This window comes from Parambassis ranga, chromosome 7 (assembly GCF_900634625.1).
Source record: "Parambassis ranga chromosome 7, fParRan2.1, whole genome shotgun sequence".
Classification (NCBI taxonomy): Eukaryota; Metazoa; Chordata; class Actinopteri; family Ambassidae; genus Parambassis; species Parambassis ranga.
This window is the reverse complement of record NC_041028.1, coordinates 18686550-18714185: the sequence shown is the minus strand read 5'-3', so window position 1 is coordinate 18714185 and position 27636 is coordinate 18686550. Positions and strand designations below refer to the sequence as shown.

Below are 27636 nucleotides of genomic sequence, written 5' to 3'. Positions count from 1 at the left end.
CATACAGCACAATATAAAAAGGATTGAAAACATTTCTGTCTCCGGATGGCACTTCTGTGTTTAAGGGCAAATGTCTATAAGCAGGACTCTATCTATGTCTTGGATATGAGGCATCACAGCACACATTTGGATTCATCAAACACCTTTGACCTTCACGAGTTAATTATGAAGCACTTACAGAGGCAGGAGCAGAACATAAGCAACAGGTTCATATCTGTGATATGGCCAGATACTTCCCGGTTGTTTTTTCATATCTGAGTGGCAGTGCTGAGTGCTCATTAGACCCCCTCCTGCACATATATTAACATGCTGTATATTTGCATCTATGAATGTAATATATGTTCATGCCGAAGTAAAAAAAAAAAAAAAAAAACACTTGGACTTGTAGGGACCATTCATGAGCACAGGTCTTAGAGGGTGATACACCCATCACACTTTGCACCATGAACCTTTCACATGTCAAAGTCAAATTATTACTACACTTGGTATTTTATTTGTGCTGGTTTGTGTAACTTTCGTTTGTATTTCAGTGTGTGTTACTGTGTTTCTTGCTAGAATACAGTTTGAGTGTAAGCAATCAAATTATTAGACTGACTTGCATGTAAATGCATGCAAATACATTTTGTGTGTCTAGTCCAGCTTCACTAAACATGAATATTCTGACTAACTAAAGTCCATCCTAACATATGACTGCCTGCCCTAGTAAAACTGTCATTAGGTAAATGGGAGACAGTAAAAACGGTCATTAGATTTCCACATTCATTAGACTTTCTTTTGTATTTCAGTGTGTGTCATTGTGTTTTTGTATTTGCTGGAATACAATTACTGATTATTTTTGCATAACAAAAATTATTTTTTTTAAATATAGTTCTCCGTTTTGAATCGAATTGGTTATGTGTAATATTGTGTCATTTTTTTTTGATGATGAGCACTCCTACCTACTGTGAAGCTGAAGCAAAATCTTATTAACGTGCACTGTGCTTTCACTTGAGTACGTTTTTGAGAGAACTACTACTTATAATGAAGAATTTTTCTTCTGTTGTAATGCTATTTTTATTTTAAATGACCTGAATACCTCCTCCACCACCTGCCACCATGCCACCTGTGTGTATATATTAGCAAATTATAGACCGATCTCCAACCTCACCTTTATTTATAAGATGCTTGAAAGAGAGGGTGTAGGTCAGCTAAATGACCACCTGCATAGGATCAGTCTGTTTGATGTGTTCCGGTCTGGATTCAGAGCCCATCACAGCACAGAAACAGCACTGGCTAAAGTTACTAATGTCCTCCTCATGGCATCAGACCGTGGACTGATCTCTGTACTCGTTCTACTGGATCTCAGTGCTGCCTTTGACGCTGTAGATCACAGCATCTTACTACACAGATTAGAACATGAGATTAGGATTACAGGGACAGCACTGCGCTGGTTTAAATCATATTTATCGAACAGATTCCGCTGCATTGTTAATGATGTTTCCTTTTTGCATGCAAGAGTTAATCATGGTGTTCCACAGGGCTCAGTGCTCAGATCCTATTCACCCTCTACATGCTCCCTCTAGAGAATATCATTCAGAAGCAGAGCATAAACCTTCATTGTTATGCTGATGATGCCCATTATATCTCTCCTGTTTTAGCTTCTCTTCACTGGCTCCCAGTGGTGTCAAGCATAAACTTACAAGGCTCTACATAGACTAACACTATTATATCTGCAGGATCTAATGGTACCACATGTTCCTAATAGAACACTCAGAGTGCAGGTTTACTTGTAGTACCTAGAATTCAAGTAGAATGGGAGGATGAGACTTTAGCTATCAGGCAGCTATGGAACCAGTTTTCACCTTGGGTTCAGGAGGCAGAAACAACCTCCACCTTTAAGACCAGGTTTAAAACCTTTCTGTTTAGAAAGGTGTATAACTAGTCTAAACTATGGTGTGTAGAGAAGTTATAGTCACTTGTTGATATGGCTACAGCCACAGGTAGCATAGTACATTGTATAGTGTTAACCCTTTAGCATAGCTATGCTGCTACAGGCAACCTCTGATTGTAAAATGCGCCATATAAATAAAACAGAATTGAATTGGATTGAAATAAGTACAATATACTTATGATAGGGGTCTGTGCATCTGAAAGCACAAAAGTGACAAACACTTGACAAACAAGTGAAAAACACAATCATGGAGCTTGATTTTAAGTTCAGGGGTTAAAAGCATGATCGTTCTTTTTGGACAGTGTGTCCTCAAAACGCTGTTTAACAATTTTGTTTGTAAGGCATCTGTGGGCATCTGTGTGACATAACGATCCAGCCATTAAATCTTAAAATACAGTGCAGTCATTACTGTCAAGACAAGGGTCAGATAATGATGAATCGAAAAAATTTCAGCACAGTGGCCAGACTGCTCTCACTACAGCTATTTCCAGTGGGACAACAAATATTTCACCATTAACTGAATGCTCCCTGGGGTGCAAAACACACAGGCTCTTAACAGCAATGTGTTTTATACATTTCTCTCAGCTGTCACACTTATTATTATGCCTCATCATGTTGACAGCTGTAATCAATATTGTACATTAAAAAAAACGAATACCTTCTCGCCCAATATCACAGAGAAAATGATGGGCCTGTGGCTCAGCACTGCCTGAGGTACTACAGATCATACCCATAGCTGGAGCTGCTGAATAATAGAGTCACATTAAAAAGCGCTGTTACACTAGGAATCTGTGTGACAAACCCCTAAACAAGACAGCTGTTGATGGGAACTGCTTAGGCTTGCCTGTGTTGTTAGTGTTATTGTGGCTTGCTATATTTTCAACCTCAAAGGGTTGACCATGGTTTCAGGGCAGCGATTAATTTCCACTAGTACATTACATAACACTATTGTTACAGATGCAGCTGATGTACTGGTCCCAGTTCATGCTCTGCAAACAACAGTAAACTGATGCCGCACTGTCACTCTGATGTGATGTTGTGTAGTATGTATTGTCTATAATACACCATTAACCTCAATTGATGCTATTTGTTCATTTTGTTGTTTCAGCGCCAATACATCTGGGCAAAAGCAACTGCCAGTGATTTATAACTATGAATGCTTAGAAGTTTAAAAATGCATTGACATTATTTACAGCAGATAACAATGATAACAATTTTTCCAATTTCAACAATATTTCCACAAGGTGGAAAACACATTAACAACCTTCAAGGTTTAAGATGTTGCCATTTTTACATATTAAAATAATGTCTTTGGAACCTGGGGGCAGTGATGAGCGGTAACATTTTGCTGACTGGTTATTGTTTAGAGTTTTTACTTTATTTTTTAGTTTTGAGTAAGTTTACCCCCTCTATGACCCTTTGTCTTCTTTTTCAAAAAACACTAGCATCTACCGATGGCTCTGGCAGCATATATGCAGCACTGGATCTGCGTGGGTGCCAGAAAACGACACAGAAAAGGCCAAATGAACAACAAGAGTGTGTAACTGTCACTCAGGACAGCATCAAAAAGCCACCTGTTTCCTTCAGCAGAGTGATCTAATGAGTGAGGGCATTATGAAAGGAGAAAGAAACCATTATCACGGGAGTCATTGGTGTTTTTGTTTAACTTCTCCAAGCCTGCAGTAAGTCCTCTGTGTTTACTGCAGCTGACAAAAGGGACCAATGTCTGACTTTGCACTAACAGAATGATCTTTCTTTGGTCTTTCTTCTGTAGCCATACGACCACCTGGAGACTCTTTGAATAAGGCCATCTGCTAGGCTGGATGACAAACTAAACTAAAAAAATACATTTAAAACGTTTTAAAAAAATGACAAAAAAAAGGTATGGATACCCAAAAATAAATAAACAACCAATACAATGAAAACAATGAATGCAGTGCACTTATTTTATGGTGTCATGCACGTAAATGGACCTGTGGCCGCTAGAATCAATCAGATTATATCTCTGAGTTGAAGCATCCCCGAGGATTACATCAGTGGCCACAACTTAAAGCAAGTAATGAGTACGCTGAAATTGGATTTTGAAAGTAGCTTCCCTCTTTCTGGCCATGGGCCAGGGCTGATGAGTTTATGTAATCTCACAGTTTGCTAGTATTGAGCCAGCTGAATGAATTCTCTGAGGATGCAAATGATGCATTATAGCAATAAAGTGTTATGACACAGGTCAAAATTTCAGTTTCAGCGACCATCCTTGAAATCCTTTGTGCGTCTGTTTCTTGAACATGAAAGAATTTGCATTCCAATTTGTGTTGATCAATGTGTGTCAATATAAGCCTTGAAAAAGCAACCACCAACTGATCACTAATTCACAAACTGTTTCAGATTTAAGATTAATCCCCTGTGGCGGGGACTGTTATGTCTAAAAGCCCATTTATAACTGGAGCGTTATCTGATGTGATCAGGGTGGAAAAACCTCTCCCTTGCTTGTCTATGTGACTGCTGAGAATGCCTTCCAGCATTGACAGAGGCCATTCTGTACAAGTCTTTGCTCCAAGGTTAAGTAATAAGTAACAAAAGCCCAACAGTGACAAATGTAAGGCCTTTAGTTTTTGTCCTGTTCTGGTAGATGCACAATTACCGTCATTTTTTTGCACTTGAAGAAGCATGCGTGTGCTATGGAAAAATGTGGTGGGTGTAAAATAACCAAAAAAAAGTAAGGCTAACAGTGTAGATACTAGTGCCAGCATCGACAGATTGTTTGGTCCACAGTCTGACAATAGAAGCAGCAGTCCGTTGAGTCTGGGGGTCTGTAGTTAACCAGTTTAAAACCACTTACTTGCTGACTAGGGCTCCATAATGCAGTCCCAATGGGCCATGCAACAAAAACCCAGAGGAGAGCTGCAGTGGATGATATACACTAATAAACAGTCACATCCACTAACAAGAGGAAATGGGAGCAAATCTATTGCTGTGTAGGATTACATATCAAGGACTGCATTGCAGACTGAGGAATTCAAAAGCATTATCCATAAATGCTATTTTTAGGTCAGTGAACAGTCAGCAAAAATGACACACAGGAAAGTAACTTCTAACCTGACACACACACACACAGCCACAGTCCTACACAAGCTCATAAATAGTTAGAAACAGTCTAGGGATCAATACACAGGATGACTCAGATTGCACAGAGCACGACCACTAAAGCATCTCCACATGCTCCCCAAACCAGATATAGCCTCTAAAATGTTATACTCCAGTGTGTACCTCCCAGCCTGCAGGGAGGAAGCCAAGGACAGAGAGGCTGAATGCTAAACTGCCTTGTCACTTTAGGTAAAGACACATTCAAAGTAATATGTACTGAGCCATTGTGATACCACAAGTCCAGGATCCATAGAATGCACTGGAGCTATTACACAACCAGACAATGAGACCTGGCCTTGAGGGATAAACCTGCCATTTGGACAAAAAACTGAACGATGTCCAGATGGACACTGGTCCCTTTTTCACTAAACAAGTCAAGACAAAGAGCTTAATTAGATTAATGCATTTGATGGTAATGCCTGAGGTGAGAAACATCAGAGGTATTCAGGGGGTTCCCTACTCCAATCCCAGTCATCTCCTCAGAAACACATGTCAATTCAGTGCTTTGTGTGTGTGTCTATAAATGTTTGCAAGAATTACATATAGCACTTCGGGCATGCTCTTCATCTCTGGCTTACCATATACATATATATACATTACATATACATTTTCACATTGTTCAAACAGTACAAGGGTATAGGTTAGGTGGATGCCATAAATGAACTTAATCTGGTATCTTTCTTAGCTGATAGTTCCTTACATTTAGGGCAGACATGCCATATCATTATGCAGTGACTGCAAAAAAGGCAAAACAAACACATAACCATAAAGCCATAAACATAAAAGACAATGTCAGGCTTAATGAATGAAATGGGACTTTCAGCTCAGTTTTGTTATTTGGCTGATCCTGTAGTTCTACAGTTTGTAATAAACAGTACCATATCTGTAATGACCCATTAAAGCTCCTCTAATTGAGATCAGTAATTCTATAAAGGTGCAGGAAATGCAAGAAAGAATGCTCAAAAATGTTGGACCACAAGCTTCTATTCTAGTTCAAACTCTAACAGCACTCCTGTCCTGTCCTGTTGTATTTTTCCCATAATGCAACCTAAAACTCAGTTCTTTAATTTCAGATCCACATCTTACAACATAACCATTCTGGGGAAAAAAATGATAACCATGATGTCATCATCAGTGTTATCTTTCTTTTGCTCCTGCAAGGCATAGGAGACCTTCACCTATAATGCTTGTTCTTTCAGCCTTTGTGACAATGAACACCACTCTAATCTATACGCATTTTAGGAAGCAGGTTTTAAATGGTCATTTTTGTAATAAAGCGTCTATTTCCCCTCTTAAAAATTATTATTTGTAAAGACAAAACTTGTACAACCAGTGGAACAGTGTGTCATGTGCAATACATCAATGCTATTATATCAGGTATATGTCACCCACCACAGCACCTTCAAATTTAGGACTAGCACCAGCCTAACGTTAGGCTAAAATTCACACATCATCATAGCCATGCAACCTTTACACCCACATATGCACACAAACAGCATGTCGCACTCATTGGCAGGTGCAGCCAGTGGACTGCCTTCCAGGGCCATAATACACAGAAGGAAGCCAGCCAGGAGCAGGTACCAGCCATGCTAGCACAGCTAGCAGGTTGCATCTACACAGTTCCTGCCTGTAATGCGTGACACGACAAGCGATAAGGCATGAATCAATCACACATGCTAATCATGGAGGTAGACAGATTTCCTACATGCATATATATCCACACACACAAACACAAAAAGAATCTAGCCAAGGACACACTCGTTCCAACCCATTGTCTCTAGGATTGACGTGGAAACACAGACAGATTGATGAAAACATGGATGGGTGGATGGATAGATGTAAGGATGCGGGATAGATAGCTCACCGGTTTGCCTTCCTCTTTTCTCTCCTCCTCTTTCAGCACATTATCCAGGCTAAGTGTGCGTGTATGTGTGTGTACATGTATGTGTGTGTATGTGTATGTGTGTATGTGTGGTGAGCCAGCGAGGATACACACTGCTACATGCCCTCCTCTCCCTCTATGAAGATCCCTCCCTCTTTCTCTCTCCTCCCTGGGATTTATTTAATTATTTCCTCCCTTGCTCGTTCACTTGCCCCTTCTTCCCCTCTCTCTCCTCACAGCTGATAGAGTCGCTTTGCTTTGAGTCTTGTTTCTCCTTTCTGCTTCCAGAACTTGTTGTCCTCAATGAAGTCGTATCTCTGCTTCTTTTTTGGTGTGGTAGGCAAAGCCAAAAATAGAACAACAAAGAAAAAAGGGGGGTGCCTGTCTTGTATTTTAAGAGCTGATATCTCCACGGTACAATGTGTCCCCCCCCTCTCCCTGTCTCTCATTTTCGCACTGTGTCCCTCGCCCGCCTCAGTGCCTTGTGTGATGCAGCAGTGCTGTAGGCTCCTCCCTTGAGAGACAGCAGTGCCACACAGCTGAGGGAAAGAGAGAGGGGGATGCTGGGAAAAAGTGGTGGCAGCAGCAGTGAGAGGAGGAGGAGGAGGAGGAGGAGGGTGGGGTTGTGGGGTGGGCGGGGTTTTGTTGTGATGGTGGGATGTTATGTCAAAGAAACCGGTGCAAGGCAGGCAGTGAATGCATCATCCAGGATTTCAACACTTCCACCTCCTCCCACCCTCCATCATTCTCACTCCACACAGAGGGTGGTCTGTGCACCCGTGCACACACACACACATTAAATCACACCAGCCAGGGAAAGAGGAAAAAAGCCAGAGGCAAGCTGCTTTCAAGGGGAGCCTTGTCCATTGTTGTCAGATGTACCTTTGATCAAGCCTTCGGCGACTTTCTCAGTTTAATGAACACATTTTTGTATGAAAACCTAAATTTAAAATTAAACTATAAGAACTCATCAGCAAGCAGACTGAACCATCTATGCCGGAGTTTAAACTATGTGTTACAAGATTTGATTTGGACTGCATCACAGAACAAAGACAGATAACTTTAGCCATTCACATTAGACTAAACCCCACTATGATGACTGAAATCTGGCTGTACTAGGAGAGGGTACAGCCTGTATCCATGGTTAAATGACTGTATTGCCTGCAATAGTCTTGGGTATTTATTAGTTCTACCTCTGAGGGGCAGATATGTAAACGTAATACCCAGGCTTAGATGCTAAGATACTAAAGGTTAATATTCACTGCTAATTGAATTTAAAATATCAATTTCTCTCTGGATATTACATTTCATGTTTAGAAACATTAATAATTGGTTCAGCATTCTTCAACAGGTAGGACTGTATTTCTTGTATCCTGGTGACTGGAATCCTAACAGTATTTAGTTTTTCTGTTCTCAGTGCTCTGTCAGTGTTATTGTTGCTGTCAACACATACATACTGTGAGCTCCAACAATTCACACTTTTGGTATCATATTACCAGTGTCGCATGGAGTTGTGCATCCATATCACAAGTACTTTTGACTAGTGCAAATCAGGCAGCACCGTCTCAAGAGAAACGACACGAAAAGACAAAAAGCTCTGAATTTAGGGTGAACTGACATGGAATGACCCACATGCGTGCTTGTCAGGATGGATAAACCTCTAAATCAGCCTTCAGACTATGTATCTGAGCCAATTTCAGTTGAAAGAATCCATTAACATCAGCAAAACAATAGTACTATACTCTGTACATTATGTTGCTTTTCAGTTTTTTGAAATAATAAACTATATTGCCTTATATATGTCTCTACATCTTCCTTAGATTATTTATTTTATAGCCTTGTCTTCAGTATTGTTCTACATGACAGTATTCAATTAGATTCAATACATTAGTTAGAGAACAGTTTTTGGTTTTATTTCATGTGAACTGGCCCTTTAATTTCCAGTATTCTCACGAATGATTAGCTATTGCGTATTTTGTCAGTATGTATCAGAGCTTAGCCCTGAACAAACCAGAGATTCTAAAAATGAATGAATAACAATGTCTCCCTCCCCCTGCTCCTCCTCCTCCTACATGAGAAGAACATCTCTGCCCCCCCCCTTTTCCGAGGAAAAGCAGGCAGATAAGATTGAAATGGGAGTCAACACAAGAGAAAGCGGCACTTATTTCGGTTACACACATAACTGAAATATCATCCACAACACACAGCAAGATCACACTAACCTCATGTGAATGAATGAGTCACACTCTGCTCTTCAAACAGTAAACTACTGGTCTGCCTCAGGAAAAAACACAGGGCTCCCCTCCCCGTCAAACACATGCACAGATGCACACTCAGGAGTGCAATCCACAAGCTGCTGAAACCTGCTGTCACAGCAAACAGACAGCGAGGGAGTGTGGCAAACAACATGAGAGTACGTGAGCCAGAGAAAAGGGAGAGAGAGACACAGCAGCAGTCACTCCTGATAACACTCCCAAAAATGAGCTGATACTAAAGTTTAACAATCTTTGGGCATTTTCACAAATAGCTTACATGGACATGTCAATGTAGTTAACCTGCCTGTCCAACAGGTGTAAAGGCATGCCACTCAAACTGCACCAAATATTCATGTTTGCGGCCCTGATGAAGGACTTCAACATTTACCGAGCATAAAGGATGAGTTTTTAATAGGGCCTACCTTAAAGCCTTTGTCATTTTTGTGAACAATCTTCAGAAAATATGATGCTGCTGATTAGCATACACTCAAGTGTATTCAAGTCCAAACACACACAGACACATCGGTGCCCCTTTGTGGAAACAGTGGTCCTAAAACTTTAAAGGCTGGTGAAACGAGCTTTTCCTAATTCATAATTAGGTTCATTATTTGTGATGTTGTCTCTTAATGCACTCTGCTGAGTCAGATATACAGTGCACAGTATAAGATCCACTCTTAACTGAAGACGTAACGGCTTAGAGAATAAAAGCAGAGATCATTCACTTACTGTCCTCTCCAGGGCAGGGCATGCCAGGCTTCTCCGGGATGCTGGGGAACACTGCAAACGATGGAGGAGGAGAACACTGTGTTTTTTAAAGCGGACATACAGTACAGTACAGTATCATGCCTTTTTCTGCTACATACTGTTATAATGTCAGAAGTTTTTTTTTTCCCAAAGCCAAGGCTTAAATGCTCTGTGGCTCATGTTGCTAAGATTGCTCACTGTTTGGATTCTGGCTCAGGCATGAAATTGTCATTTAGAAGCTTGTCACACGGGTCACTGAATGAGGGCCTTAAAAGGGAAATGAAACAACAACCTGGGATAGACTGCACTCTAAACTGCTGTTTTTTTATCTAGATGGCTGAGGTCACATTCCCAAAGAGCAAGCTGATGGGCTTCCAATAATCCTGACCAAGAGAAGAGTGTATCATTGACCTGATTCCTTACCAGTGCACCGCTGCTAAATTTGAGTCGGATAACCTGTACACAGGCTTGTTGGTACGGCGAGTCAAGAGTGTGCCTTAAAATCATTTAAAAACTATTTGCTTTACATTATGCCAATTCACACAGCAGTCACTACAAATGCTAGCATTATGGCTTCCACCCCAACTAACCTGTGATGACACATGTATAGCCCGACTGAAGGGAAATGTGTAAAAAACTGCTTTACAGCAGTGTTTATTTTAGAAGGATAATTCATCATTTAATCATCTTTTAAACTACAGTCAATGCTCTTAAACATTAACCCACATAGAAATGTTTGTGAACTTATGCTACACAACAAAGTTTAGATCTTTAATATGTGCATAATATGCCCCCTTTAATTAAAAGTAGAGGCAAACCAACCATGCAGCAGCAGTCCAGACTTTCTGGCTCGACTGTAAATCCGAAAGGCCTCCTCCAGTTCCATTTGAGAAGAGATGGTACAAGGGTCCCCTGCACACACACATGCACACACACACACATGCACACACAACCAAATGTATTATTACAAGCAAAAATGACATTGGATGACATCCGCCTAGGACCCCACCAATTCATGCTGCGTGGTTTAAATGCAGCAATTCTGCTTAGCTGTCTAAACACAGCCAAAATCAGTGTACCCTACAGCTCGACAGTGCACCTGAATGCTTGTACCTGAAACTGTGTCATCTGGTATCGGTATTAGAGAATAAATGTAGTCAGGGTTCTTGCAGGTTTTATTAAGTTAAATTTAAGACCTTTTTAAAACCTTTCAAGACCATTGTGAAGCAAATTTTAGACCAACGCAACGCATTACCTGAAACAAGATGCTGCAAATATCAGTACAACTGTTGTATGACAGATGCTTTAATCCATTTTTGGAACCAAATGTAGCTCGAAGGTCGTTAGTCGAAGTGGTAGCGACACTGCGCTGGAGTGCAGAGGGACCGGGTGACCGCTGACAAAGGTGAGGGCGGCGGGGCTGATTTACAAAACTGGGTGATAGCTTGAGCCTGCTGAAGGCTTTTTACAGCAAGCTGGTGTTTGTCCGCCTTGGAGTGAGACTCAAGCGCTTTCACACTGCAAAGGTTACAGTGAGCTTGCTGGGAACCGCTTGCAACCAGCTGTGAAAATCACTGTTATCAAGCCAAGCCTCGTTAAAAACACACTTCCCTGTGTTTTCTATGACAATAAGGAGAAGAGTGAACACGCAGGCATCTCACACATGGCATATGTACAGTATTTGACCATGAGTCACACTCACCTTCATCATCGATCCACTTCAGTGTGATAGGCTGCTGCTTGGCAACGCTGCACAGTGTTTTCACCTCTTCACACAGCTCCACAAAGGTTACCGTGGCAGCCAAGTCTGTGATCAACATGTCCCTGAATGCACACAAGAAAGACATGCACGAAGAAAATATCAAGACTGAGTCACTTTGTCACTTTTGGGTTCCAAGGAGCCTCTGTTGTAGGTGACAGAAAACACACTCAGTCTGTACAGCTGTTATCTTTGAAGGTAGTTATGGAGTACTGGGATGGAAGAAAATGTTGGCTGTGTTTGTAGCAGAGTTAATGACCCACTGGCTGCAGCTGTCTGTTGTGGAACATTTAGTGTTGGCTCAGGTCCGTCTCAGCTGTTCACCAGCTTTCACTGACGTTAACCTGGCACATGTAGAATAGATGGTGCAGGTGTTTCATTTATTAACAAAATAATTCGGCACTTCAGTGAATTTGAATCTGAGAATAAATATGTTTTAAAGATTTGACAAATATGATGCAAGCAAAAAAAACATAGAACACAACAGGTCAGTAACATGATTGAACATGCAGTTTGAAGAGCATCCTAGGTAGTCTCTCAGAAGCAAAGATAGAAGGATCCAACACTATGAAAGACTGCCAGGACATATAAAGTCCATGTCAGACTATATGATTCTTTTTGGAGATCATGAGCACTGCATGGTCCAGAGTAAAGTCAACTTTCAGACAGTTTTTTGGAAATGCACATTTGAATTTTACTTCTAAAGCAGCTGGGAAATTATTGGGACACAACTCCGGACTTTATGTGCCAGCTGATGCTTCAATCCAGTCAATCCTGTGAGTCAGTACTGACAGCTGTGGTGTGTTTCAGGTATGATGACAGCAAGTGTTGTCATGTCCCTTGGTTGTGTTAGTCTGTGACTGACCTGTCATGTATTCTTTTGTAAGTGATGATTATAACATGATCCTGAACTGGCCCCCAAAAAGTTACTACTAATCAGCACTGGCTGTCAAATCATGTCATGCAGAAAATGGGCACAGATGTTGAGATACAAACCACCACATTTTAGGAAGTTGAAAATTACTGGAAAACATTAGAAAGAAGCCCAAGATGATGCACTATGATAATTTGAATAATGAATTAGAGCCAGTAAATGATTGATTTACTATTTATTGTTGTTGAATGTCAACCTAAAACAGAAAGAAGTTAATTATGCATCAGAACTTGCCTTCAAATGCCCTTATCAGCTGACGACTATAACGTAAAAGTATAGGTATGTATGTTGAGTTACCCTCATTACATTACCCTCACTGCTCTGGTGCAGGCTGAATGTGGAATGTTGGGCAGAATGTATTCACATTCAACTGTGCAGCTGCCCAGAATCCAGCTTTGAATGGAGACAGGGCCAAACACAAAGCCAGCTGTGTGTGTGTGTGTGTGTGTGTGTGTTGTACTGTAAAGCTGTACAAGAAGGAGCTGCAGTGAGAGGTCCCATCTGAATGTGTCTGACAGGTTTCTGGGTGTGTGTGTCCAAGTTTTTATGGCCACTGTTAGCTGGACTCTGACAAGGTGGAGCAGCTTTCTTCCCAGCAGGCATTGCTCAACACAGTCAACACCCACACAAGTGCAAGTGGAATGATGTCTCTCTAACATACACTCATCCATGGTCAGCGCCAGTACTGTAGAAGTCATATTGACCTTGTAATTACATTATAAACAAATCTGCTCACATTTAGTTAACTGTGGTATGATAAATATGATGCATATGAAAGCATGGCTGATAATATTCAATACTCACATTTTTTCAGAGAGCTGGAACTCTTGACAATAAATCAATAGAAGGCTCCAGACCAACATTTTTTTAAAAAAGCTTAGAGCAAAACCTATCACAAACAGACAGTAAGAATATCACTGGGCAGATGTCACTATCGGTAGAACAATGGCAGATCTATCTGAAATATGGTATGTTAAATTTGCACAAAAACCATATAGTTTGTTTCCTGCGATGCCATTCTGAACATTTTACACTGTGCATTTTATGTTTTCCTGGATCACATCCTGGACACTCCACTGACCAAGCATCACAACAAATTCTATCTGCTTATTAATGCACCAAAGCAGATGTTGTTAATGTTATTGTTATGTGCCGCCCATGCAGACAGTAAAAGCTATTATTATTATTTTATGTGCTGCATATCTTGTTTGCTCTTCAGCACAGATGCATGTTAAACAGAAAGATATACAACGCCTAGCACATATAAACAAAGTGGCATGAGCCAGCTGATGCAGAAAGCTGTTTCTGATGGAGATTTTTGTATTATTTTATGTTAAAACATTAAGCTCATTCCAGATTTTGTGTGAGTCCTCATTTGAAACAGTCTCTACAACGGAGGGAGTTAGTGCAAAGCTACCTAACTCCTCAACTTTAAACAGCTTTACACAGTAGCAGAAGGTTGAAATACATAATCAGAAATATCCTGATGAAACCACTTATACAAATGTATGCAGCACATTTAAATTGCAGAGTATGTTTAGAAGGACTGGTATTTGATTCGTTCATGTTGCAGTGATTTGATTCCAAAAATCAATAAGTAGCCTATCATTGTTTCTCTGGTATCTTGAAAGCTAATCTGTTGAAGGTAAACATGCATGGAAAAATATCAGTAACTTAAGGCATGGCTGACCCTTGTACTATTTGCATATACTCATGGTGCTCAGCAAACAAAGGGTTTGGTTTGCTAATCTTTGGTCTTTCTAATTTTATTTCTTGGTAATAAGCACCATCTGTTTTAAGAAAAAAATCAATTTCTTACATTATATTAGGAAAAGCCCAACAATTCACACCTTTATTTTCATTTATGTTTCTATTCGATCAACAATATTTAAATCTATTGGGAAGCCAGTGTGGGCATGTTAAAACTAGTTTTGGTGTTCTCCTCGTAGTTCTTATTAAAAAACACATTTAGCTGCTGCTAGCTTGCCAAGTGCTACATCTTTATGCATGAAGCAAACAAAGCTGTTCCCCATAGAATGTGAGGGTAAGCAGCCTTTTAAAGGCTTTATGAGGACATATGCAATATTAAAATGGATGATTGTTGTACGTTCTTTGCTGTTATTCATCTTGTGACATACTGGATATAAAATAACTTATCACTATTTCATATTGTCATGTTGAGGTTTGTGTTTACTGTGATTTGCTAATTCAACTGATGAACACTTGTACAGTGTTTTCTTTCTGTGTTTAATTTCTGTACTTGAAATATTTGCATGATAGATATATATTGTTTGCTTTGAAAATATGCAGGAGGAGGGTGACTCTGGAGCTTAAGAGAAGATAGTTGATCAAAGATGGTCGACCTATATGCAGAACATGCAGACAGAATGAAAGGACTATAACTAATCATTTTGGCCATGTTGGCCATGTTGGCAGTCACAGTCCACCTAAACTCCAAATACAGGCAAAGAGCTTGAGAGCTTGCTCTGCGAGTCATCACATGTGTGTCACTCTGAGCGGTCACACCCATAATTATGCTTAATTTATAGTCCTAATATATGTCCAATAGTTTAAATCAAGGCAACAACACTCTCCCGAGTGGCTTCTTCAGTTCAAACTTAACTACTCTGGCACCCGTTTTCAAAAGTTAGTGTTTTCACACTCCTAAACCGCCGGATCAGTGTGGACGAAATGCCTAAATGATACAAAACCTTTGCGGATACGCCCATGTTCCTCTCCGTGTGGACGGGGCCTAAAATCCTTCTTGTTGGTTATTGGTCAGGTAACGACCAGAAACGGTTCCAGGGCCCTGTGCAGGACTAGTTAACGGCCCATTGTTAGGGTTTGAATGGGGTGAAACCTGCTAGAAAGATGAAGGGACAGAGTTGTAAACAGCCTCCTCTGTTTAGAGAGGGTTTTCTAATTCCACATAGATAGATTCTTTGACTCCTCTTTCATACCATCTGCCCTTTCTGTCTAGAATCTGGACATTTTTATCCTCAAAAGGCTGTAAACATGCTGCTGTAAAGTTGCTTTAACATGGAAGTCTATGAGGATTGACTCACTTTTGAAGTTAGCCCTATGGGCTGCAGGGTAAACTGCAATTTTTAACACTTCTGCATGGGCTTCATTTCTCAGCCCTGAGGGCTACTTGATGTAACCATACAGTGAAATGTAATCTTGAAGTAAGCCACGGTAAGCCTGTGATCAGAGCAGGCTGAACACTGACATGAATAGTAAACATAGTCAGTATACCAAACCCTTCAGGAGGTCTGTGTGTCTAGATTATAAAGCAACTGGCAGAATTAACCTGAGATTAATGGGGCCACATCATCATCAGCCCCTTCACACACTCCCCTCTAAAAATACATTTGAGGTTATTAAGCTGAGACTTTAGAGGCAATTTCTGACCCAGTTCATACCAACACTTGAGAAGCAGCACTAGTGATGTTCAAAGTAACCCAGCAACAATAAAATCTGGAAAACAATTTAGGACATTTTCCACTGGAAAAATTACATTGATTACATTGATTGATCAATCATAGACAAGCAATTAATAATGCAATCATCAGGTGAAGATCTACTAAACTGCAGCATTAAGATTTCCATTTACAAACAAACCAGCTGTTTGCTTATTTACTTCTGCTCACATAGTATATTCTGTTAATGTTGCATGTCCACTAGTCACCATGTGTCCAAGCCACTAACACAAGCATAGAGGAGCAGTAGGCACCTCAGGAGTGTCATTGGATCCCCTGTAGTGGTATTTTAAGCATGCTAACTGGATTAATAAACCGTTGAACAAAGTTGCTTTTTGCTCTTTAGCTTCAATTTCTCCAGCCTATTTTTCTAAACTCTTAATACCGAGAGGCCAATGTGCACGAGGCTCAGTAAAATCTGGACCCTGTTACAGGTAATCCAGCATGGAAGGTATTACACATCACCATTCATTCATGGACCTAGTCACACGGCAATTTAAACTAATTCTTTATGAGATCATCAGCTGATTAGTCACTTTACAGGAAATGACTGGACTAATAATCTGACTGACCAATTTGCTTTCAAACAAGACTCCTCACAGATTCAACGTACAAACACAACATCTACCAAAGACATGTAAACAAACCTGAGATGGCTTCTGTGTCCTTACAGGTGGTAACAGATGATTTAACATACCCTGGGAAAATTTGCAAGTTATGACACTTTTTAATTTCTTGGGATTTAGATTATTTGTTAAGGCATCACAGCAGAATAACACTCTTTTTTTGCATATCTCCATATTTAAATGTCAAATTCTTCACAAATACTACCAGCGTATATAAGCTCATGAGCACAACTCCACCAACCTTGAGTTAAGGCAGCAGGTCGGTTTGCTAGCAACTGAAATACACACCTTCCTCCCAGTTTTACTACACAAATAAATATACAAGTGATACAAAGTGTGTATTCTCCTTGTGTCCTTTATTTGAATCTCTCTGTAGCATTTTATTTTGCTGACATATTTTGAGTGCACTGCAGGCACGCTGCAGATCTCCTAAAGCAAACAGAGAGTATGTTTAATCTGGCTATTAATTAAATAGTTGTACATCAAAGATTGATCTGCCATCCATCTTTCCAAATACCGACATCTGCATTTGACAAACCTACAATTCCAGAGCTGGACACCTGCACTAACTCAGCTTCACAGTGTCCTGCAGTGTTTGTTGGTTGGTTTGGTGGAGAAGGATTCATACTGCAGCCCAGACACACCTCAGAGCACTGAAGACCTGGGGCGCTAAGTGTCATGGACTTTCCTCCACTGTCACCTGACCTCCAGCTTACTTAACATTTATAGCATGGAGGCACAGAGACAAGCTTCCAACAGGGGCCACATGCAGTGTTTCTAATGTTATTGTCCTGACATTAAAAAATCTAATATGTTTTAGATATGAAAAGCAAAACAGTGTTTTCAAATTATACACAAAATCTTGATATAAATAGCTGAATGTATGATCTTATGGACGAGGAGGGGCTCTGGGAACATTCTAGAGCGTTTAACGTCATAACAACATCACACCTGTGCGGGTCTGCAGGTGCACGGCAGCGTCATGACGGACCTAGCTTGACACCAGAAGGCGAACGCTGCACACCTATAGCAAGGTGTCCTTCCACAGGTGTTCCTCCTCCTGCTGCTGCTGCTGGTTACCAAGCGGCTAACACCAAGCTAATACACGCAGAGAGTCACTTACCCACAGTAATGTGCTTTAATTTTCACCAACTCCTTATCCAAGTCCATTATGGATCCGTTTGACGCCAGCATAGGCATCGTACAGTTCGGGTAACCTCCCCAACTGGCCCGCTGTTACCTGGACAGGACAGAACCAGCCGTACCACCTGTTCCCCGACGTAGGGGAAAGTTTACATATCCCAGAAAGAGGAACGCTTCGCCCGTTACTCTGAAAAGGAAACTTGTGGAGCTTCTCAGAAGTTTCTTTCGCTTGTCCAACATTAGAAGGCTTCTTAGGCGAAGGCGTTGTCAAAGTAGAGTCAATCTCGTTACCGCTTCCGGTTTCAGTTACAAAATAAAGCATCATCTTTGATGAGTATGCGCTCATGTATTTAGGAATGACGGTGCTGCTTTTATTGTGAAACTACATCCTCCTAGATCCGGAACGCGCAGGAGCAAAGTATGACTGAACTTGACAGTTTTCTTACGGCTCCCAAACAAATTCACCTGTCCCGTTGGTCCGCCGCAGCAAGAAGTACAAATATGAATGTAAACATGCACACAGAGTGTGTGGAAGAGCATCAGTGTTACTTTTTTTACTATTATTCTTTTATTTCGTACTCTCGCGGGTCGCCTGACTGTTAAATGTGAATGAATGTTTTATTTATTCTCAATGTATCTCTCCTGTTATCGCTATTCTATTCTCTTTTCATTTCGCAGAAATCCAGGGCGTCTCCAAACATTTATCAAATGAATTCTCTAATTGTCTGATTCTTTTTTAAATACATGTTTTTTTTTAATTTATTATAACATATTTAGTTTGAGAGGAAATATGCGCTTCACCACAAAAAGTAAACTTTTACAAAAAACATGTGTCAACTACATTGTGTGCTATGTACAGTATGAAGGTGTCAGGCGCCATCTGCTGGTTAACTGACAAACAGCAACACTATTCAAGCAGGCACTGCTTTTAGTTGTGTCTGCAACACATGTGGAGTGTACAATAGTGTAGGGCTATGTCTTTATCAATATTTAGTGACTACTGAACTGTTCATACTAATACTTTTGTTTAAAAGTGGTATGCATGACATAGCCTTAAACCTTAGTAGTGCTTTCTAGGAAATGAATGTTGCTATTAGCCTACCTGATTTTAACCAGCTTTTATCTGAAATGCCCATGGCTTGTTGCCATAGAGACACAGTGTAGCCTCGTAGCAGAGCTGCCATCAAAACATTTAGTTTCAGCTGCTGAATATACATATAGATGGAATAAATGTTTGCATAGTATTGATAGACCTCATTCAAGGTGTCTGCAATAATTCAACCAGTGCTGTAGAGAGGTCTCCTAGTATCGTTGCAGACAGACATTTGTTGGCCCTCAGGGGCCCCTAAGCAGTTGTTTGCTTTGCCCGTTTAAAAGTGCCATAAGGCCTTGGGTTGGGTTGGGTTGGTGATGGATGGATGGATGGATGTTACAAAAGACATGGCTGTGGTACAAAACACCATACTGGCTGTCTTTAGCAGCTTGACACAGTTCATAGAATTCTAACAAATGCATATACAAATAAAATTAATTCCCATCATGTATACCATCTCAAGTTTCACTCATCCTGCATAATTATTAGAAATGTATTTATTTAAAATGAAAAATAAATAAATGTATTTCTTCCTCTCACTGTGCTCATGTCTGCCATTCTACACTCTCTTCCATTGCACTTGACTATGATCATCCTGTAAGGCCAAACAGCATCTCTATTCCCTGTAAGGCTGATCACAGCTTTTAATTTGTTGTATTGTGTAGCATCAGGACAGACATGAGCTCCATAACCTGATCTCTGACCTTTACTTTTCACCTTTGCTTATTTTAAATAAAACAAACTCTTACACATGGTTTGGATTCATGTTACTATAGACATATTTTAGGCTCAGATATATTGAGAGTTTATGCATCTGTGGTTCACAGGTTATTACAAAGTATCTAGAGGTTGGGATGTGTAGTATAAATGAGTATAAATATCTGCTGGTGATCAGCTGCATGTACCAGAACCAGACAGAGTACAGAATTAGAACATTGCCTCACATGTTTCACACTTAAGGGATCTCACAATATGATTGGTTTAACTATAACTAAGTCACTATACACAGAGGAGCATGGCTGTACACTGTCATGCTGTGAGTCACAAAGGAAGGAGGAAGAGTGTGGACTTTGGTGCAGGAGAGGTAGATACAACAGGCACTATATGATATGTTATCATTCTTAGAGCATAGAGAGCCATCATTCTAAACATACTTCATACTTCAAAACCTGTGTGTGCACACAAGACGTGTGCTGCAGTAGAAGGGCCATCTGTATACATATTATCATGCTATGCATTACCAGCTTGTTATATTCATATAAACAGATATTTGAAGTGTGATTTCCTCAATAGTATCAATAAAACTTCCTTCTCCTCCGCTTCAATCATGTTCACCTAAACTGCTGCTTCTGCCGATGTTCAGCAGCTAAAGGTCTTCAAAGCCATCGGATGTACATCGGATGCAGACAGAGGCAACGGCTAATGATGTTATACCGAAACAATGATAACACAGGCATTTGATGAAGAGGCTCCCTGTTATGTAATGATTCAGAAGGAAATCCAAGTGCAGGTAATTCAACAGTCTTTAATTAATAAAAGAACAAAAAACAACCACTAGGGCGAGAAAACGACAAAAGGTGTCCAGGTGCCAGGGAGAGGAGCTGCTGGGCTTCATGGCTAGAGACCTGAGACGAGGAGAAAAAGGTAAGTACAGGCTATGAAAAAGAATTACTAAGGCTTAGAGGCTGGTGTCTTACTACGTCAGGTAATGTGAAGAACTGAACCAGAGGAGGAGAGACGCTTAAGAGTCCACCAGAGGAGGAGGAGTGATTGGACACAGCTGTGCCTCATTAGAGATGCTCCACCAAGCAGCTCCTGAGCACCAATGACACCTGGGAACACAAAGAAGAGCAGCAGCAAAACCCAAAACAACCACAAGAGGGAACCAGAAGATAACGTCACACTACACTCCATATAAGTGCAAACGGTGGAAAGAGAGCAGACAGCAGCAGCTCCATTTTTCCTATATGATTCCCATTAAAGTTTAATCATTTGCTCTAAATCACTTTGAACTTTAAGAGTTACTTCTGCTTTTTTATTTGACCTTTTTCAATAATGTATTTGGTGTTGGCACACTTCTGTCCTGTTTAAATGACTGTTGAATAATACGTTACAGAAATGCATTAGCTTAGAGTCTACTTTTAACCTATTAGAAATAAAACTTGAGTATTGTTTGAAACTGGCTTTTCCTCATTGATATTTTGTTCTGTAATTGGTATTTAAATGTTCATGTTTATTGAAAACTGAGTGCACTTTATCAGTGGTGTTGTTTGCCTTTTAAATACTGATAATTTTTTAGAAGTGACAGAGTAGGCTACCTTAAGTCATTTACACAGAAACATGCAAATTAGTCTCAATATTAAAAAAATTGTGATAAAATCGAGATCGTCCCGACTGTATTTCAGTATGAACAGTCACGTGCAGCCAGACTCCCTCTGATCAGGACCTTCATGTAGACCAATGCAGCAGGTTGTAACTTTTATAATGAAGCAGACTTCAGACTTTGTGCTCTGAGATGATCATCCTGCTGCTATATTTCTGTCACTGCAAAGACACTGTGTCAGACTGCAGCTGGTTATAACTGGAATCTGAAGCACAGTTACTCTGCAGGCTGCAGAATGTGGATCTGTTCCGCAGCACTCACACGATGGTTCCTGCTGAGGAGAAACACATGAACTTAAAGAACAAACCTTTACTAAATACATCACAGTGAAACTCAGTCAGCCCATTAAAATGTCAGTGAAGTACACAATGCTGTCTTACCTGCTTCTTCTGCTCCACCTGTTTCTTTTGGATTTTCGTCCCTCTGAAATATAAAATGTGAATGACATAAATACATTTCTATGCTAGGACTGTGAGAAAACCATAACAATACCTATCCCAAATAAATAAAGGCGTATGTTGCCAAATTGGAGAAGATATTTTCCTAATTTGCAGCCAGTGTTTGCCATTACAACAGCCACTCATTTTATGTTCTGTTCATTGTATGTCTGTTATGTCATGTCAATTTAGCCTTACTTTAGTTTATTTACCTTAGTTTATCTTATTTCATGTTAATTATTATATGTTCTTTGTATGCACCAATCACTAAGGCAAATTCCTAGTAATGTGAATCCCCTTCACTTACATGGCAATAAACACGATTCTGATTCTGATTTTGTCTAATTGCATTTTTCTAAACCTGCTTGGCGGTTGCTCCTGTTAGCCACTAAAACTGAGGACAAACTAGAAGTGACTGGGTGTTGAAAGTGACCAATCTAATGAGCGGAGTCATCACCAACGACTGTCCAAAGTGCCAGAACTCAGTTCCACATTAAGCACAGAGAGACACTGAACAAGTTTTGCCAAACTGGCAACTTTCTTACTAAATCTGGCAAAATCGACATTGGATGTAAATGGCCTATTTCAATAGGAAATTAAAAAAAAAAACGTATAGGTGGAAACATATTCAGGGTGTTTTTACTTACTTTCTCTCTCGACCATAGTGTTAGTCTTCTTTCCTACAGTCGCTAAATGAAGTCATCATCTAAATGAAATCATCATGTATGATGATTAAATTTTATTAACTTTTAGGAAGGTCAATAGCTACTTTTCTGTAGCTGCAACACTGCACTGAAAGCACAAAGGCAGAGGGTGCACAGCAGCATCAAGCATGTGCTTCTAATTGCCCTGTACTCTTACAAATCCCATTTGCTTGTGCTGTAGGAAGGATTTCTCCTCTCAATGCCATTTTGTGGGCTGTATAACCTACATGGCACAGATTATGCATGATAGTATCTTTAAAGAAATTTGAGCACATGTGTACAGATTTATGCACAACAACATGCTTTCTCCAGTCTAATTTCCTCTCATTCTTTTCCAAGAGTTTAAATCGAGGCAACTGGACTTTTTGCCACTCCCTCAAGTGGCTTCTTCAGTTCTGCCCACTTGGGGGAGTGGCGAAATGTTCTGAAACTCAGCAAGAAGGTTCCTGAAAGGGTGGGTTCTTTCTACACAAACATTCTCCCTGTGCCTGTGTGGGTTCTCTGTGGGTCCTCCGGCTTCCTCCCACATTCCAAACACAGGTCAGTTAAATAGATGGCTCTAAATCGCCCATAGATGTGAGTGTGAATGGTTGTTTGTCTGTGTTAGCCCTGCAATGGACTGACAGCCTGTCCCTGCCTCTTGCCCATAGATAGCTGGGATAGGATCAAGAACCCCCATAAGACTGCACTACAGGACAAAGTGGGTGGAAGGAAACGAAAATTATATAATGCTATAGGCCACATTATAATTTCAACAAAGGAGAAAACATACCTGTCTGTGACTGCTATTTCTGTTTTCCACTGTAAAAGAACAAAAATTAATAAAAATATTTTAATCCATTGTCATGAAAAACTAATCATTCAATAGAAACATTTGTATTGTCTAAATACAATTTCTTAATCTTACCTGATCGTTCTGCTTTTATTTTTATGTATGATATATGTACTGTATATATTGTAACTCCACATATGCCCAAAACAACCAGCACAATGGTGATGACTCCCACAGCCACTGCTCCATTTGTTGCTGTTTCTCCACATTGAGCATCATCTGAAGGAGTTCCTGCTTTGATCAGCTGCAGCTTTTCTGCTTCACACCTGGAAGAAGAGAGAAACATTTTTACAGGAACATTCAAAGTCAGTGTGTGTGTGTGTGTGTGTGTGTGTGTGTGTGTGTGTGTGTGTGTGTGTGTGTGTGTGTGTGTGTGTGTGTTATGAAGCTTCACTTACTGTCTGTGTGGCTGACAAGATGTTAATGTCCCATCTGAAAATGTTCCATCACTGCAGTCAGAGCACTCTTTGTCTCTATAGGCTGTTCCTGCACACACACAGTTGACAGACAGGGTGAGTGTTGTGTTGCTCATTTTCCTATCTGGTTGCAAATTAGCTCCTCCAGCACTAGCCAGCACTGATGCAGCATCAAGCGGACCTTCTGTTGCTCCAGTAGTGGAAGGAGCTGGCAGCCGTGTACATTATCTTGGCAAAACAATCCAAACTGATGTAGGCCTTCAGTTCTAAAATAGAACATGTTGTGACAGAGATCAAAATATCCAAATATTTCTCCATATTTTTTTTAGACTGCACCCCTGATCTGAGTCAAGGATCAGCTCTCTGACATTATATAGTCAGGACAGTGTTACAATAAGGCATTCCTCAAGTAAAAGAGCATTTCTTGTGACAGAGCAGTCAACAGGAGAACATTTGTTATCTCTATATTGCATATGTTCAGTTCAGTTTTTTGTATTTGTTTCTTTCTAAGTATTTTGAATGTGCAATTGCTTTATTTAAATAAAAGAATGTCCAGACAAAGCTATTAAGTTTCTTATGAGTATATGTACACAAGCAGAGGAATTTACTGCGATACAACGGGGCACCACCTGAAATCTTGCCTAGGGCGCCAAATTGGTTAGGGCTGGGCCGGTCTCCCACCTACCTTCCTCTCGGATGTACTGTCCAGGTTTACAGCTTGTGTGTCTCTGTGCAGCTTCACAGCTGTTCCCTTTAGTGTCAGTGCAGTAGAATCCCTCCATTGGTTCACAAACAGCATCTGAGGTCACTGTACATGAGCTGTTTACCTTAAGACCAGAAACTGTTAAAACCAGAGGATACAAACCGAACTACCATCACTGTCAGACATTTTCCATGTCATAGTGCTTACATATACCATGCATGTGTTGTTCATTTTTATTCTGTTGATAAATAATATAATTTACCTGCATCACAGTTTGTACAGGAGTAGCACCATGTACGTCCTGTAGGGTTATCCATGTATGTACCTACTATACAGGGAAGACAGGAAGTAGTTCTGAAGTCACTACAGTCTATTTCGACACGAGCTCCTGTAGAGAGGAAGAACAAAAGCGCTAATTCATGCTATGGTGTGTTTTAATACAAATGAAGCTAAGGTTGTAAAACAAAATTTTTTTAACTGTTGGAACAGTAACAAAACACTGAAATGCAAAACATCAAGTTGATCTTACCAGCAGAACACATGGGACAGCATTGACTTCCTATCTGATACTCAGTAGGATGACATGTGAGGCTGTGACTGCTGAGAGCTCTCATTATGACCATCTGTGAAGAAGAAAAATGATTTTATACAGCTGAACTTAACACTGTAGAACCAAACCACTGTCACACCATCAGGTGCTCCACACGTGCTGTTTTCACATGCTGTTTGGTGGATGGAACGAGTCATGATGTCCCAGATGTGCTGGATTGAATTTCAGGTCTGGGGAACGGGCAGGCCAGTCCATAGCATCAATGCCTTCATCATGCAGGAACTGCTGACACACTTCAGCCACATGAGGCCTAGCATTGTGATGCACCAGAAGGAACCCAGGGCCCACTGCACCAGCATATGGTCTCACAATGGGTCTGAGGATCTCATCCTGGTACCTAATGGCAGTCAGGGTACCTCTGGCTAGCACATGGAGGGCTATGTGGCCCTCCAAAAAAATGCCTCCCCACACCATTACTGACCCACTGCCAAACCGGTCATGCTGGAGGATGTTGCAGGCAGCAGAACATCCTCCACAGCGTCTCCAGACTCTGTCACGTCTGTCACATGTGCTCAGCATGAACCTGCTCTCATCCGTGAAGAGCACAGGGCGCCAATGGTGAATATGCCAATCTTAGTGTTCTCTGGCAATGCCAATCACCCTGCACGGTGTTGGGCTGTAAACACCTCCTGTTCCTCCTTGCACAAAGGAGGAGGTAGCAGTCCTGCTGCTGGGTTGTTGCCCTCCTACGGCCCCCTGCACATCTTCTGGTGTACTGGCCTGTCTCCTGGTCTCTCCTCCATGCTCTGGACACTGTGCTGACAGACACAGCAAACCTTTTTGCCACAGCTCTCATTGATGTGCCATCCTGGATGAGCTGCACTACCTGAGCAGCTTGTGTGGGTTGTAGACTCCGCCTCATGCTACCTCTAGGGCTGAGAGCACTGACAAAATGCAAAAGTGATCAAACATCAGGCAGAAAGGATGAGAGCAGAGAAATGGTCTGTGGTCAGCACCTGCAGAACCTCTCCTTTATAGGGCTTGTCTTGATAACTGCCTCTCATTTCCACCTGTTGTCTGTTCCTTTTTCACAATAGCAGCTGAAACTGATTCACAATCAGTGTTGATCCTAACTGGACAGGCTGATTTCACAGAAGTGTGACTGACTTGGACCTACATTGTGTTGCTGAAGTGTTCCCTTTATTTTTTTTTGAGCAGTGTACCTTATAACACTTGCACTAAAAGTGTAACATGCCACCACATAAACCTGTTTTCAACATGGAAAACAGAATTTTTTTTTTGTTTCTGTTATTTTTTTTCAGCTCTGGCATGAATATAAGCCATGATGATTATATTTCTTTTTACCAACAAAGATGCAGCTGTCCAGTGATTTCTTCTTGAGGTCATTTTACAGCAGGTTGAAAGTGTTCATGAATTGAAGACACCATCTCACTGCGACCTGCGAGGAGGTTTTTTCATCTGAAACAGCTGGTCTTCATCTGGAAGCAGAAAGAATAAAACAAATATTAGAACTGTCCAAAGTTTTCTTCTTTCTTTTTAATCAATTAGAAGCCACTTCTTCGGTGGGTGCTAGAGCACCTGCCCCTTTACCTTTCATGCCCAAAGTGCCCTTTTGTCAAAGTGAATTTTTATTTTATTTTATTTTATATCGTTATTGTGCGTGACAGTCAGTCTGTGTAGTCCAACATAATAGTAAATGGACCGATATAATAATAACTTAGATCTACGTTGGTCAGTCACATGATCCACGACGTGCCCTCTCTGCTCTGTAGCTGAGCACTGCTAAGCTGCTACCAGAAGTGGGGTTTTTGTGGTTAAAATCATGGTGGCACAGAGGGTAAAAAGTAACAGATGTAAACATATTTTGTTTTTTGTTATAATAATAGTGTAGTACCACCATGAGGTTTTCATTTTCAGTTTGTTTTGTATTTGTCATCATTGCTTAAAATAAATAAGGAGTTATTATAGAATCTCTCAGTAATAGTTGTTGAGTTAACTCTTTACTTCTGTCGGTAAAATAGGTGTTGAAATCCACCAGAATGCAGGAAATGACTTCTACTTCTGGGGGTCCTTCCTTAATTCAACTTAACACATTATCTTCATATGTCCTAAATGCACAGCTTGAATTATGGCTTTGTGGATACAGGCTCTGCCGCCACCCCTCCTTTAACACCTCTATGAATATGGGTTGGGTCGATTCAACGGGTGTGTTTCTGTATGGTGTTTCACATTCATGCTCCATGTGCCCCTTCTTCACTTTGAGCCCCTGCCCGTCCAAAGGTCTCTGCACGTCCCTGTGTGTGACAGCGTGTGAGAGCAAGGAAGGAGAGAGAGGAGCGGGGATCTTAAACCTATTAATATGTTGAAGATCTGCGTGAAGGAAGCAATCGGACTGAAACACACGAAAAATTAACATAACAGATAAATCGTTCCGAACGCATTCATGATTGATTCATTGATTGATCGATTAATCGAAGGTGCCGGGACGCTGCACTTTAAGACCTGTGTTTTACCCACAGCAACACAGAAGCTGACATCTGTGATTAAGACGTTCTGCGGCGCAGCTTGCGCTTCTGATGGATCATCAGACGTTCTCACCGACAT

At 40.7% G+C, this 27636-nt stretch overlaps 2 protein-coding genes and 1 long non-coding RNA gene across 3 annotated transcripts in view; 1 reads left to right on the top strand and 2 right to left on the bottom strand.

Annotated features, from left to right (window-relative positions):
• Nucleotides 1-18165, bottom strand: part of prkcz (protein kinase C, zeta) — a 78307-nt gene extending 60142 nt beyond the window's left edge. The window contains exons 1-4 of the mRNA XM_028408991.1: nt 17874-18165; nt 11655-11776; nt 10775-10864; nt 9935-9985 (exon numbers count right to left, since the gene is read on the bottom strand). Of these exons, the coding sequence (XP_028264792.1) occupies nt 9935-9985; nt 10775-10864; nt 11655-11776; nt 17874-17950 (340 nt within the window). The 5' untranslated portion in view covers nt 17951-18165. The remainder of the gene's footprint in view (nt 1-9934; nt 9986-10774; nt 10865-11654; nt 11777-17873) is intronic.
• LOC114438008 (uncharacterized) lies at nt 4132-21474 on the top strand. Its single transcript, XR_003670954.1, has 3 exons — nt 4132-4141; nt 11428-11430; nt 21392-21474. It is a non-coding gene; the product is annotated as an uncharacterized LOC114438008 (long non-coding RNA).
• A 1883-nt stretch (nt 21475-23357) lies between these two features.
• LOC114438280 (tumor necrosis factor receptor superfamily member 14-like) lies at nt 23358-27636 on the bottom strand. Its single transcript, XM_028409503.1, has 7 exons — nt 27546-27636; nt 26709-26748; nt 24991-25049; nt 24724-24849; nt 24444-24599; nt 23741-23828; nt 23358-23608 (listed from the first exon to the last, which is right to left on the bottom strand). Exons 1-7 carry the CDS (start codon nt 27634-27636, stop codon nt 23368-23370), a joined length of 801 nt encoding a protein of 266 aa, XP_028265304.1. The 3' UTR covers nt 23358-23367.